The 15,106-nt window shown below is 41.8% G+C and overlaps 2 protein-coding genes across 3 annotated transcripts in view; one reads left to right on the forward strand and one right to left on the reverse strand.

Annotated features, from left to right (window-relative positions):
* The window catches only part of ndufaf4 (NADH:ubiquinone oxidoreductase complex assembly factor 4), an 11,207-nt gene extending 11,075 nt beyond the window's left edge, over nucleotides 1-132 (reverse strand). The window contains exon 1 of the mRNA XM_055635856.1: nucleotides 1-132. This exon is cut by the window's left edge and continues 53 nt beyond it. Coding sequence (XP_055491831.1) covers nucleotides 1-83 — 83 coding nt within the window. The 5' untranslated portion in view covers nucleotides 84-132.
* Nucleotides 1-15,106, forward strand: part of klhl32 (kelch-like family member 32) — a 199,208-nt gene that overhangs the window by 1,120 nt on the left and 182,982 nt on the right. Inside the window, exon 1 of one of the 2 annotated variants that reach the window (XM_055635853.1) lies at nucleotides 11,879-12,105. The exons of the other annotated variant lie outside the window; for it this stretch is intronic. The gene's annotated coding sequence lies outside the window, so the exon portion shown is untranslated. Of the gene's footprint in view, nucleotides 1-11,878; nucleotides 12,106-15,106 lie in introns of those variants that run through there. 2 annotated transcript variants of the gene reach the window in all.

A 15,106-nucleotide genomic window follows, 5' to 3' on the forward strand; every position in this document is an offset into this window, starting at 1 on the left:
CGCGGCTGCTGCCGCCCGATCTCCCCGTGCGCCCGCTGCTCCAGGTTAAAGTTCCGCAGCGCGCGCGACACACGCGCACCCATGGCCGGCCGGCCGCACCACCGCCTGCAGACACAGCACAGCAGCTGCCCTGCACCAGAGCCCTGCACCAGAGCACCAATGCACCACCGCTTCCCCCTACCCTCGGCTAACGAGCCGGCCAGGAAACAAGCAAATCCCCAACTCGCTCAGCTGCAAAATATCGGCCACAAAAAGCGGCAGCGACACCTCCCGGAAACGCTGGGGGTGAATGAACGAATTTACTCCCAGACTGTTTAAGAGGGAACTGCAGATGCTGGAGAATCGAAGGTTACACAAAAAAGCTGGAGAAACTCAGCGGGTGCAGCAGCATCTATGGAGCGAAGGAAATAGACAACGTTTCGGGCCGAAACCCTTCTTCAGACTGATCGGGGGCGGGGGTGGGTGGGGACAAGGTACTCCCAGACTGGTTTACTCCCAAATGTTATTTCTCTCAAAGATCCTAGAGGAGCTCCTCTAGTATCTTTGATTTATCTCTCTCACTCTCTCTTTTCTCTCTCTCCCTTTCTCGTTCTCTCGTTCTCGGTCTCTCTCTTCACATATGTCACCTGCAATGTCACCTGCAAAGCAGTCACAGAGATATACGGCAAGAAAACAAGCACCTCGGTCATACTAGTCCATGTCGGCCACGATGCCTCATCTAAGATAGTCTCATTTGACTGCATTTAACCCACATACTTTCATATCAATTTACCTGCTCAAGTGTCTTTTAAATTCTCTCATGGTACCCGGTTCAACTACCTCCTGGGAGCATTATTTTTTAATATATATATTGCAGGTTTGCAACTTTTTTTTGGATGTTGAACAACAGGTAGGGTTTTAGGAACATGAAAAGAATACCCGGCCCTCCAAACCTGTGACCTAGTACACAACATACATTTCCCTTTTCTGCATTATCACTTGTATAGAAAGGAACTGCAGGTGCTGGTTTATACCGAAGATAGACACAAAGTGCTGGAGTAACTCAGTGGGTCAGGCAGCATTTCTGGATAAAGAGGATGGGTGACATTTCGGTTCGAGCTCTATGATCTTTGGAAGCTAGAGCTCTATGATCTTTGGTTCGGACCATTTTGCTCTAATCCAGGTTAGGACCTTAAAAGTCACATAACATCCCTTTTCTTCAGAGATGCTGCCTGACCTGCTGAGTTACTCCAGCACTTTGTGTTTATCATTTAATTTGTTGGCTGTCAAGAGAGGAGGGATGGTTTCAGTATCAGTAAACAATATTGCAAAGGCATGAAACCATTGATTGATGAATTCTACTGCCTTTCACAAACATACTCATTTAATATAATTTTGCTCTATGTAATTTGTTGATTTGAAATAGAGAATAACATAAAGAGCATCGCTGAGATAATGCTCCTACAGGCCAGAAGCTTGAGTTAATCGTTAAACAACTAAATTGAAATTGATCTCTGCAGCATCGAGCATTAAAGAATCCATTGAAAATAAACCATAAAATAAATTGGACAGAAAATTGTGTTCCCTCAAAACATGAAATATGAACACTCGTCAAAATAATGGATTGAAGTAAAATCTTGATGCAGGTTCTCACATGGTACAGTATTTTCATGTGAATATTTTTTTTTAAATCCACATGTTGGACATCTGAAACAAAAGCAGACAATGCTGGTAAAATCGATTAAGTTAGTCAGCATGATGTGGAAAGAGATGTAGGAAGGAACTGCAGATGTTGGTTCAAACCAAAGATAGACATAAAAAAGCTGGAGTAACTCAGCTGGTCAGACAGTATCCCCTGGAGAAAAGGAATATGTGACTTTTTTTGTCGAGACCTGATCAGTCTGAAGAAGTGTCGCATATTACTTTTCTCCAGAGATGCTGTGTGACCCGCTGAGTTACTCCAGCTTTTTTGGTCCAACTGTGGAAAGAGGAATGGTTAATGTTTCAGATCCTAGAGCTGAAAGGGATAAGTAGGAATAGGAATACTTTATTGCCACATGTGACTAGGCTCCGTGAAATTCTTTGCTTGCATACACAATGTGAACAAATAGCAGTCACATACGGCGCTGACAAAATTACAAAGCACGGCGGCTCCCCCTTTTGTTCCCCACCCTCCACCCAACAGTTCCCCCACGTCGGGTCCCCATCGTATTGATCGATACATAATGGTCGGCAGAAATCTGGTGGAATGATTCTACAATCATGAATGATTTTTCATCAAGATGTAACGAAAGAGCAAGAGAAAAATAGTAAACGTTTGAATGTAGTTTTCATTTTTTTTAAAACTGGGTATGTGTGTGGTTGGGGGGGTTGGGGTGGAGGGGGGGGAAACTTTTAAAATCTTTCCCCTGCACGGAGAACCCGACCTTTTCTCCGTCGGGTCTCCGTTGTCGTTGGGTCCTAGCACCGTGGAGCGACCTGGGGCTCCAGTCGCGGAGCTGCGAACTTACCCAACATCGCGGAGCTGGCCGAGTTTGGAGCGCGAGGAGCTGTGGTGGCTCGCTGCTGTGGCCCGACCCAGGAGATTCGGAGGCTCCAGCTGCCGGCCCGGTGGAGACTTGCTGGGAGACCGCTTTTCGGGGCTTCCGCAATGGCAATTTCTCCCGCCCGAGTTGCGGGGTTGCGGGGCCTTACATCACCCGGCGCGGCTTTATAATTGCCGCGGGACTTATTAACCATCGCCCACCGGGGGCTTTGACTCTGACATCGGGAGGAGAACGAGGAGTGCAGGAGAGAGAAAAGACTTTGTCTTCCATCACAGTGAGGAGGAGATTCACTGTGATGGATGTTTGTGTAAATTGTGTTGTGTCTTGGCTCTTCTTCTTGTTTGTATCACTGCAGAAACCAAATTTCGTTTGAACCTCTGGGTTCAAATGCCAACAAATAAATTGTATTGTATTGTATTGTAAAGGTGGCGATAGGGATGGATAGGGCATAGGGTTTTTTTAATTACATTTTGAGATCAGGTTGCTGCTGATAATGGCTAACAATAAAGGTTAACAAAGAAGTATGATGTGTTGCAAATGACTGGCCATGTTGTAGTTATGTCCTACATGGCAAATGCTATGCCTTTATTTAAGAAGGATTGCAAGGAAAACACTGAGAACTACCGCCAGTGAGTTTAACATCAATGATGCAAAAGTTTTTGGAGAGTTTATGCGAGACAATCACCTGTGGATTAGGACGATGCTTTGTGATGTGACGATTAGACCTTTGTCTCTAAGAGGCCAAACATCAGTTCTCAGATACATCCTCATACTTTCCTTCAGAATATGAATCTACAGAATATCAGACTGTTGTCACTCTAACATTCACAGACCTTATTTCCTCCACAGATACTTTTCCTCAACAGTCTTGTAGTGTACCTGCTCTACACTGCTCATTTCTACCTCCTGCCCAAGTCTTCAGGCAGACTCATTGTTTCAAGCTGGTTTTGCTCCACCAAACCCTTGACATGTTGTATTGACACTGCATTACTAAAGTCCCTATCTCATGAACTCCTTCTCTTCATTGTTTGAGATCCAGCCCAATATGGTGGTGTCATCTGAAAACATGTAAATTGAGTTAAAGCAAAATTTGGACACACAGTTATGTATGTATAGGGAATCTAATAATGGGGTGGGAATGCATCCATGTAGGGCATCAGTGTTGAGAATTTGTTCTCACATTAAACAACTTCTCCAGCTGCACTCGTGCAAAAGAGCCCAAAAGACGCAAGTCATATCTCTAAACTAAACACAGCAGACAGAATACCTATCTTTTTACCTCTTCCTTCCCATCTTACAGAGGCCCAAACAGACTTTTCAGGTGAAGCAGCAATTTATTTTCAGGTGAAACAGCATTCCTTCCAATCTACTGCATTGTATTTGGAGTTCACAATGTGTTTTTTTAATTGGAGAAACCAATTGCAGATTGAGTGACAGCTTTGCGGGGCATCAGTGTTCAGTCTGCAAGATTAACCCAGAGCTCTCTGTGGCCTGCCACTAATTCTCCATCTCACCCCTACTCCAACCCATCTATGCCTTTGACCTCCAACACTGTTGTTAACAAACCCCAATGAAAACCTGGAGTATAGCACCTTATTCACTTTTTGGGCATGTTGCAGTCTTTCTGATTCAATATTGCATTACCCAATATCTAATGAATCACTTTGTCTCTGTTAAAACTGTATGTATTACAGTAAATATCGGCTCATATCTTTTTCCTCTCCATTAGCTAACCCTGATCTACAATTAACAACACCTCTCACTCCTTTGTCTACTTCTAACCGACCCCTTACTTGCACCAATCCACATTTTTTTAAATCAATTTCTAATTGACCCCATACCCAACTTATCTTTCCAAAAGCCCAGTCACAAACTATTGCAGAGAGTCCCTCTGTTCAAGCCAATTCTATTGCCACCTTTGAAATGTAAAACAAAGTTGTTTTTCTGTTTTTCCTTTCTTTCCTATTGATGACAAAGGGTCAAAGCTAAAACATTAACTTTGTTTCTCGAGCCACAAATACTGCCTAACGTTGAATGTTTTAAATATTTTCTATTTGTGTCCAATTTTGTGCATGGATTTTTACACTGACATAAATTAGGTCATTGTGGACATAGGAGTGATGTTTTCAGTGGCCTAGATCATTTTCTGTGTCTATTTTTGCAAAATTAGGGCAATGTCTGAATGCTGTCCCATGTATGTATTGGCATGAGCTGCAGTGATAACATAGAAATCTCATCACTGCTTTTATCACCTTTAGTATTCAGATTTTTTTTTATGGTGGCTTACTAGCTTCATTAGTTCATTACTGCTTTTTAAAATGAGTTTCATGTTAGAAGACATTTTTAATACAATACATTAGCTGGAGAAATAGTTTGCCGTGACAAAAAAATGGAACTCTTTTTTTTCTTATTTAAGCAGTATCAAGGACAAAGCAATGCAGATAGGTTACTGAAGCTCCGAGCATTAGATGCAGAACGCAATAGTCAGACATTCGTTAATCTTTCAAAGATGGAATGCATCCAACCAAGTAGGATTTTAAACAAGAATAATTATTGACACAAAGTTTTTGTGTAACTCAGCGAGTCAGGCAGCAACTGGAGAAAATGGATAGATGACATTTCCAGTCAGGACCCTTCTTCACACTGATTGAAGAGGGGGAAAGAAAGCTGGAAGAAAGATGGGTGGAGGAGCAGAACAAAGCCAAACACCTGTATCCACCTCCCACTTGCCCAGCCTTGACCCACATCCACATCTCCAACAGTTTTCTTCCAATTGATTGTGGGGGGGGGGGGGGGGGGGGGGTTTAGAAAGCTGGAAGAGAGGGCAAAGTCTGGCAAAAAATAGATGGATACAGGTGAGGGGGTTGATGATGGGGGGGGGTGATTGTCTCCTCCTATTGGTTGCCAGGCTTTGTCCTGCCCTCCTCTCTTCCAGCTTTCTTCCATTCCCTAACCACAATCAGTCTGAAGAAGGGTCCCAACCCAAAACATTACCTAGTCATGCTCTCTAGAGATGCTGCCTGACCGCTGATTTCCTCCAATACTTTGTATCTTTTTTTTGTGGATCAGCATCTGCAGTTCCTTGTTTCTACAAGACTATTCTTTGAGTTGGCTTGAGATATGCAAACATAAATGTTCTTGTTTTCAATATGGTAAGTATTCTGTCAGAAATACACTATATCTGCAGATCGAGCATCTAAGGAGATCGAAAACCTTGTGTCCTGGTGTCGAGACAAAAACCATTCTCTCTATGTCATCAAGCCAAAAGAGACAGTGATCGACTTCAGGAAGTGAAGTGGTACACATATCCCAGTTTGCTTTGATGGCTCTGAAGTAGAGATGGTTGAAAACTTCAAATTTCTAGGTGTCAATATTGGCAACAACATTTCCTGGACCACCCATATTCAAGCAACAACCAAGAATGCACAACAACGCCTCTACTTCCTTAGAAGGCTTAGGAAGTTGGGCATGTCCCCAACAACTCTCACCAACTTCTGCAGATGCACCATAGAAAGCATTTTATAAGGATGCATCACAGCTTGGTTTTGGAACGGCTCCATCCAAGACCGTAAGAAATCGCAGCGAATTGTGGACGCAGCCCAGACCACCACACAAACCCTTCCATTGACTCCATTTATACCTCAAGCTGCCTCGGCAAGGCCAGCAACATAATCAAGGACGAATTACACCCTGGTCACCCCTCTCCCATCAGGCAAAAGGTATAGAAGTGTGAAAATGCACACCTCCAGATTCAGGGACAGTTTCTTCCCAGCTGTAATGAGTCAACTAAATTATCCTACCACAACCAGAGAGCAGTGCTGAACTTCTATCTACCTCATTGATGACCCTTAGACTATCCCATATCAGACTTTGCTGGCTTAACCTTGCACTAAACGTTATTCCCTTATCATCTATCCAGTGGCGGACTGGCCAGGGTGTCAGCTTGCCCAATGGCAAGTGGGCCCCTGATGAAGTGGGCCCCCTATATCAAGTCGGATCCTGATGAAGTGGGCCCCCTTTGTCTCCTGGCAACAAATATTTTTAAACCCAGTCCACCACTGCATCTATCTATACACTGTAAATGGCTCAATTGTAATCATGTATTGTCTTTCCACTGATTGGTTAGGACGCAACAAAAGCTTTTCACTGTACCAATAAACATGACAATAAACTAAACTAAACTAAATAATCTAAACTAAAACTAGATCTTGTATCACAGTTACCTAATTCCTTCAGATATTAATCATTACTAGTTAATGATTAAAGTTTAATGATAGGAAATTGGCAATATTGACTATTTAATCTAGACCGTCAACTCATGGCGAACTGAAAGATTTTCCAATATGGAATGTAACATATAAAACATACAGTTGAATCAGATGGCAGGTGCTCAGCCTCTTTTGACCTTTGGGTTGGTGAAGTCTGCTCTCATATGTTATTAGAGCAGTGGCTCTATTGTGTATTATGTTCTTTTTATTCATATGGCAGAATGGTAAAATTTAAAGTACATTCGGATTCTAAAGTCTGAAGTTGATTATAATATTTGGCAACCATTTAGTTAAGAATGATAGTAACAACCTGAAAGCCTTCCTAACGTTTGCATTGAGCAAATTGTTGACACTTTTGAATAAAATGATCTTCAACTATCTTTATCTTTCTACCTTTAGTTACATTTTAACATGTTTTTTTGTTTGCAGCTTTGTGAGGATGATGTATTGCACGACATATTTGTCTTATAAAGCGTTAATCTGGTTTAATTTCTCTACAATTTCTTGTCAGTTTGGCTCTAGGTTCACATTCAACTATGAGTTAAATGTTGGTAAATAAAATATTTAGTCCGGAATTTAGACAAACGATCCGGATTGCTAGCGGAATCAGGGAAGATGGGAAAGCAGGAACAGGGTACTGATTCTGGATGATCAGCCATGATCATATTGAATGGCGGTGCTGACTCGAGGGACTGAATGACCAGCGTCTGCACCTATTTTCTATGTTTTTACATTTCAATTATGAGGTTCTGAGATGATACCATGTTTCAGATGAAATAGTAAATCAAAGCCTTATCTGATGATATGCAGTACAGGTCCGCCAACGATTTTCCAGCACCCTTGGTTCCAGAACCTTGCCCTATTATGTTTTGCCAAACCAACAGAGGGTGCCAAGATACTGGCCCACAAAGTTGGCCCTGGAAGTTGGCTAAGGGAATGCTGGCTCTTGTCGGGCTGGACTTCCAGAGCCCTGGCCGCAGTGGTCTTTTTCGATCCGCTGATCGGCGCGGAAGTCCCGATGAGGTTGAGATCGGCCGCCTTATCCGGCCTAGGCACTACATTTTCGGGAGAACTTCCAGATGGGATTTCAAGTGAGTTTATTCGTTTTTAAGTGCTTTAGGATGCTTGAAAATCATGATGGATATTTTTTCTTTCTTTTCTTTTATTATATAAAATTCTCTCTTTATTCATTCACATTTTCTCTCTTATGCAGCATATTTTTTTGCACAAGGTAAGAAGATAAACAGGAGCAGGAATGAATCACATGGCTCCTCACACCTGCTCCATTGTTCAATGAGATCCCGGCTAAACCTTTATCTCACATCCAGTTTCCTGCCCAATATTCATAATCCTTTGATTCCAAAAATCTGCTAAATCCGCTTTAAATATACTCAACAGAAGAGAATTCACAGCTCTTCAAGAAGAAAAATTCCACAGATTCACACAGCTCAACAAGAAGATTTGTTTCCCATCTTGGTATTAGACTACTTATCCTGAGATTGTGCTCCCTGCCTTCAAAATTTCCGGTTATGGGAAGAAAAGCTCATTGAACCCACCTCCATTCTTTTAAACTCTGGAGAATATCGACTCAATTTGTTGCATCAAGATAATGTCCAGATAGGACAGACTGCTAATCCTAAGGATCAACTCAGTAAATCTTTATTGCTTTGCCTCCATGGTAAGTACAATGTAACAAGGCATTCTTGCTCTTGTATCTTTTCTATTAAGAGCGGAAAAATGACAGATGAGCTCCGAGAGCTCTAAAATTATGCAAGGATTTCATACAGCAAATACAGAGAAAATATATCCAGTTGTGGGGGTGAGCACAAGTGGAGGCCTTAGTTTTAAACTTATTGCCATGCAATCTAAAAATAAATTAATAATAAATCCTTTATTCAAAGAATGTTGAGAATGTGGAATTTGAAAGCTTAGACATCCAGATCTAAAGACCAAGTTCTTCCCTGCTGCTATCAGACTCCTGAACCAATCACCCTTTTCACACCCACTTGCCAGAGATGCTGCTGTGTACTCTTATTCTTAGTTCTACCTCATTTAGCTATTCCATTATTGTATTTGAATTATTTTTGCAATACCTTTGATTGCACTACAATCGTTGCACCGTTCTGCTCTTTTGCACTCATTGTATCCCTTGTATTTATCATTACTGTATAAATACAGTTTACTCTGAGTTGCATGTGAACAAGCAATTTCATTGCTACCTGTTTATGATAATAAACTAATCTGAATTTAAAAAATGAGAGAAAAGGGAATGAGATTGTGTTGAAAGTTTAGATATGGACTGATGAGGCATAAATGGATGTGTCATCTCAGCCTGGCAAGATGTGAAAATGGACTGGATAGAGGATAGTGACGAGCCTATGATGGATGCGATGTATTTGTTCAAGTTCACATTTATTGTCATATGCACCATAAGGTACAGTGATATTTGGGTTACTATACAGCCATACAAGTAATAAAGAACAAAATGCACAATAAATTTAACATAAACATCCACAACTGTGGAATCAACATTCCGCACTGTGATGGAAGGTAATAAAGTTCAGTCATCGTCATCCTTTGTTCACCCATGGTGGTCGAGGCTTTTGAACCCTCAGCACTGCCCCTGCCAAAGGTCCACTGTTCAAGCCCTCGCATCAGGATGATGGAAACTCCGGTGTCGGGACGGATCGGAACACTCTGTGGCATGGAGCTCCCGAGTCGGCCTCTTCTTACCGGAGACCGCGGCTTCACGGTGTTAAAGTCCACAGGCCCCGCGGTCGGAGCACTTCCACAGCGATCCTCGGCAAAGGATCAGTAGCTCTGCACTTGCGGCTTGAAGCTCTGGGCCGGTCTCCAGGAAAGGCCGCACCAATCCAACTTGTTAGGCCGCAGGGGAGGAACAGAGAAAAATCACATCTCCGTCGAGGTAAGTAACTGAAAAAGGTTTCCCATTATTCCCCCGCCCCCCCCCCTCCCCCCCCCCCCCCCCACATAAAACATACCAAGAAACATTAAAACATACATTTTAGACATACTAAAAATAACAAAAACGTCGAAATGACACACAGGTTGCTGGCGTGGCTGCCATTGTGGTGCCAACCGATTCAATACTCTCAGCAAGTTCAGGCGGTCAAGAAAAGACAGACACATAAAGCTGGAGTAACTCGGCGGGACGGGCAGCATCTCTGGAGAGAAGGAATGGGTGACATTTCGAGACCCTTCTTCAGACTCGGCAGTTCCCTTACCAGGCTGAGATGTATCCATCAGGATTTTGCTATAACGTATCTACAGAAGATTGAGAGAATCCTCATGGACACTCCAAATCTGTTAAATACCAAAGAAAATAAATATGCTAATGCTCTTTCTTGATCACCACATCATTGTGAAGGGACCAGATTAGGTTACTGGTGAAGTGGATACGTAGGAATTTAAAATTGTTAACCATCTCTACAGCAGCTGTGTTGATGAAGACGAGTTTATGTTTACTCCTCACTTCTTTAGGTCAACAACCAACTCTGCACTCTTGCTGATGTTAAGGGCTAGGTTGTGTAGGAGAGAACTGCAGATGCTGGTTTAAATCAAATGTAGACACAAAATGCTGGAGTAACTCAGCGGGACAGGCAGGTTAAGTGCCAGATTATTGTCCTGACACTGTGACACAAGGTTTTCAAGCTCTTTGTTTCATCGTTGTTGTTCTGGCTGACAATTGTAGTGTAATTGGTCAACTTAAATACCAAGTCGGTGTTGTACCTGTCCATACAATCATGGGTGTACAAGGGGTCGAGCCAGGGACTGGGCACATAATCCTAAAGAGCACCAGGAAGGAGGTCAGGAAGGAGGAAATGGTATGATAATGGTTAACGGTTAGGAAGGAGGAAATGTTATAACCCATTCTAGCAGGCTGAGGACTACTAGTCAGGAAGTCCAGAAGTAAGTTGCAGACGGAAGCCTCAAGGTCAAGTTCCAGCAGTTTAGGGAATATTTTATTATTTGTTATGGTGTTGAAGGCTGAACTGCAGTTATTGAATTGCATCCACATATAGGGGTTCCTACTGTCAAGGTGGTCCAGGGCTGAATATAATGCAATAGATATGCCATTCCCCCACACCTTGTGAGCTTCTTGGATCAGAAAGAATGCAAAAAAAGTGAATTTATTGATTCAGATTATTTTGTACCAGTGACTTGATTATACGGGTAGTTTGGAACCACGTGATTATTTTAGTTTATGCTTTTTTTTAGCTCATTAAATAACTTAACTATTTCATTCCAAATTTGTCATATTTTGTGTGTGTGAAATATGACAAATTTCAGTATCAATGCACAAAGTTCACAAAGTGGAAGAAATATAATTAATGCTATTTTGATGCACATCTCCTTTGTCAGCCATCATGCTGTGGGTATAGTTTTGCAATTGGGTGAGGTATTAATATGTGGAAGCAGAAAGAGATAATAGTCAAAGCAAGAACGAGGAAGTCATCAGTGAGAGATTTTATTTTAACATTGCTATAGTCACGTTCAAAGTGGCTTTATTTTATGGGGAAGTTTTCAGTGCTAATGTTTTTTGGTGAATGTCTGTAGAAAATAAAACACAATTGCCATTATTTTAAAGGATGCTGAATTTTGGTACTATACTATAATGTCATAACATTTTAATTCTGGGCCTTTCATGTTCATAATTCTTACTCAGTCAAAAAAAAACTAAATTCCATCTGGATAAAGGGAAGAACAACATCGAAGGCACACTTTTTCTTCCACTTAGAAATCCAATTGTTTATTTGTTAGCAGCAGTCTAAAGTAAAACGAAGGATTAGTTTGAGAATCCCATTAATTAGAGTGCCCATTCTTTATTTTGATTCTCAAAATGTGACCTATCTTAAATTCATGCAGCTTCATATTCAAATTGATGCGGGGCCCTGTGATATTTTTTTCAGCGACTGCAGAAATGACCAAAAGCTGTGCAAAGAGTGAGCAAGATAAAGCAAAGGTGTTGCTGGTAGTCAGGGCCAAGGTGAAATCCTCAAGTCTCCCTCAACCTCCCCCCCCCCGCCCGCCAGCACAGCGTTCCACAGATTGGCAGAAGCGTACAGAGCGCTGCTCGTCACGCGTAAATCACAGTGCACACGGTGGCGCTTTTGGTCCAGTTGTATGTTAAAGCTGTGCTCTCAGCGCGTCGGGCGTACGAGAGACCAGGAGATTTGCCAGTGTACGTCCACGGTGCAGATGAAAAATTATGAATCGCATTTGCAAAATTCTCAGGATGCAAAGCCAGACAATAAACGCAGCATCCAAATAATTAAAAGCAGACGCGTAGGGTGAGTGCAAGTTGCTTTATTGCAATTAAGGATCTGTAGTTCAGGGGAGTAGCAATTACCAGAGGGCTTCTGAATGCAGGGTTAGAAATTGCAATATTCTGATGGTGGTCCGTATACTATCAGCTTGTCGTTAAAACTGTTTCCGAGGCTTTAATATTTGTGTTTCGAAAATGCGCCGGGATTGCATGGTTTGGATTGCCCTGTTATAAAGGACGCTGTAAATGTGGTGAAAATAGCTTATTCTGTCATAAGACTTTAGTTGACTTTAGCTTTACCATGGCAACATAGATGTAAGACAGAACACTACGTGACCTTGCTTGAAGGGAGAATTTGGACAGGTATTCGATATTATGATCTCATCCGAGTTGCGAGTAGATATTAGATATGATTAAAATTATAATCCATTTTATAGCAAAGTGGAAATAAAAATTTGATACGTTCTTAAACTAATGAATGCTGCGATAATATACTTATAGTGTTTAGGGAATGTTGGGAATGTATTTGTTTTTAAATGTCATTCATTGTAATTATAAACTACTTTGCTATTGATTTAAAGGCTGTTCCAATTTTAACTTGAACCAGTCGTTCAAGTGAGGAATCAGAACTGTAGTTTGCGGTTACAGTAGAGGGCAGGTGATAATATCAGCTATTTTGTCCATTTTTGCACTTATATGGAAACATATAAAATAGGTGCAGCGGAAAGCCGTTCGGCCCTTCGAGCCAGCCACCATTCAATATGATAATGGCAGATGATCCAAAATTAGTACCCCGTTCCTGTTTTTTCCCCATATCCCTTGATTCCTTTACCCTAAAAGCTAAATCTAACTCTCTCTTGAAAACATCCACTTGGCCTCCACTGCCTTCTATGGCAGAGAATTCCACAGATTCACAACTCACTAGGTGAAAAACTTTTTCCCTCATCTCAGTCCTAAATGGCCTACCTCTTATTCTTAAACAGTGACCCCTGGTTCTGGACTCCCCCAACATTGGGAACATTTTTCCTGCGACTTGCCTGTCCAATCCTTTAAGAATTTTATATGTTTCTATAAGATTCCCTCTCATCCTTCTAAATTCCAGTGAATACAAGCCCAGTCGACCCATTCTTTCATCATATGTCAGTCCAGCCAATCTGGGAATTAACCTGGAGAACCTACACTGTACTCCCTCAATAGCAATAATGTCCTACCTCAAATTAGGAGACCAAAATTGCACACAATACTCCAGGTGCGGTCTCACTGCAATAGGACCTCCTTGCTCCTAAACTCAAACCCTCTCGCAGTGAAGACCAACATGCCATACCAAATTATTATGTTCCAATGCAGCGTTTCCATGCAAAAGAGCGCAACCTTTGTTTTTAGGTATTCCTTTGGGATTGGGGTTAATTTCCTTTCACTTAAATTCTGTTGGTTTTGAGATGCTATTGTCGTGTTATCTCAGCAAATGCTGCTTCTTATGGGCCGAGTGATGCTTAATGGGGTGGGTGGGTAGTTTGGGATTTTATGTACTCCTCTGTTTGTAGTACTGTTAGTAGGCCTTAGTAGTACGGTTTGAAAAAGGTGGTGCTGAGTGCCTTCATGGACGATCTTTCTCTATTTCAAGTGGTCAAAGGACAGGGATTCCACTAAGTGGGCGATGACATTCACTACAAGATGATTTTGATTTTGAGCACATCCTTGAAGGGTGTGTCCTCGCATGATGGAACTTGGAGTAAGATGCCTGTTTTGGAGGTCAATAGAGAATAGACAATAGGTACAGGACTAGGCCATTCGGCCCCTCGAGCATTCAATGTGATCATGGCTGATCATCCGCAATCAGTACCCCGTTCCTGCCTTCTCCCCATATCCCCTGATTCCGCTATCTCTAAGAGCCCTATCTAGCTCACTCTTCAAAGTATCCAGAGGATTGGCCTCCACTGGCCTCTGAGATAGAGAATTCCACAGACTCGCCACTCTCTGTGAGAAAAAGTGTTTCCTCGTCTTCGTTCTAAATGGCTTACCCCTTATTCTTAAACTGTGGCCCCTGGTTCTGGACTCCCCCAACATTAGGAACATGTTTCCTGCCTCTAGCGTGTCCAAACCATGAATAATCTTATATGTTTCAATAGGATCCCCTCAATAAGGTCAGGTGCTAGATGTGTGGAAAGTATGACCTACATACAGAACCATGTTGCTTGAGGAGTGGATTCAGAAATTTTTCAACACGTGCAAATAAATTATCAGCACCATTTTTAATGATTGGGCAACTTATATATCAAATGTGTAGTGAAAAATTCAGTAATTAAATATTTCTAATATTAATCTTGCATCCCAAAAAAATGAGTCAGTGTTGCTATGATATATTTCTATATCCACATTGATACAAGCATAAACATGATTTGTTGTAATTGCACATATTGAAGTCTATTACAATTCAATTGTATAAACGCGCATCAAATTACTATCTGCTGATAATGCTTGCGTATGTGCAATCAGAGACTGAAATCCAAGCCAACATTGATTCTGCCATGAAGTTTAACATAAGATGGGCCTTACTCTAATGAGTAATGAGTTTGATAAAGTGATACCTCCTTTGAACGTGCCCTTTCTACACAACGCCCTGCCAATCAAGGTTCAGGTCAAGACTGAAATATTGTAGATTATTTTCAGTTAAAGGGGAATCACTACTCACTGAAGGCAGACATCAATCATTAATTTACCTCCTTTAACCCGTTACCTACCCTACAGAATTGTGTAGTTTTTTCCGCTGACTGGATTGCACGCATCAAAAAAGTTTTTCACTATACCATGGTACACGTGACAATAAACTAAACTGCACCACCCTTTCTCCCATGAACCCTGATCCTTCAATCCCTTTATCTGTTATTCCCACTTCCTCAACCGTTTCCTAATCTACGAGCTCAGTGAAAATGTCTTGCAGATGAAGAGCAGGGCAGCATAGCACTTTTGGTTTAGTTTAGAGATATAGCGCGGAATCATGCCCTTCGGCCCACCGAGACCGCACC

Source organism: Leucoraja erinacea, chromosome 5, assembly GCF_028641065.1.
Source record: "Leucoraja erinacea ecotype New England chromosome 5, Leri_hhj_1, whole genome shotgun sequence".
In the NCBI taxonomy this organism is placed as follows: domain Eukaryota; kingdom Metazoa; phylum Chordata; class Chondrichthyes; order Rajiformes; family Rajidae; genus Leucoraja; species Leucoraja erinaceus.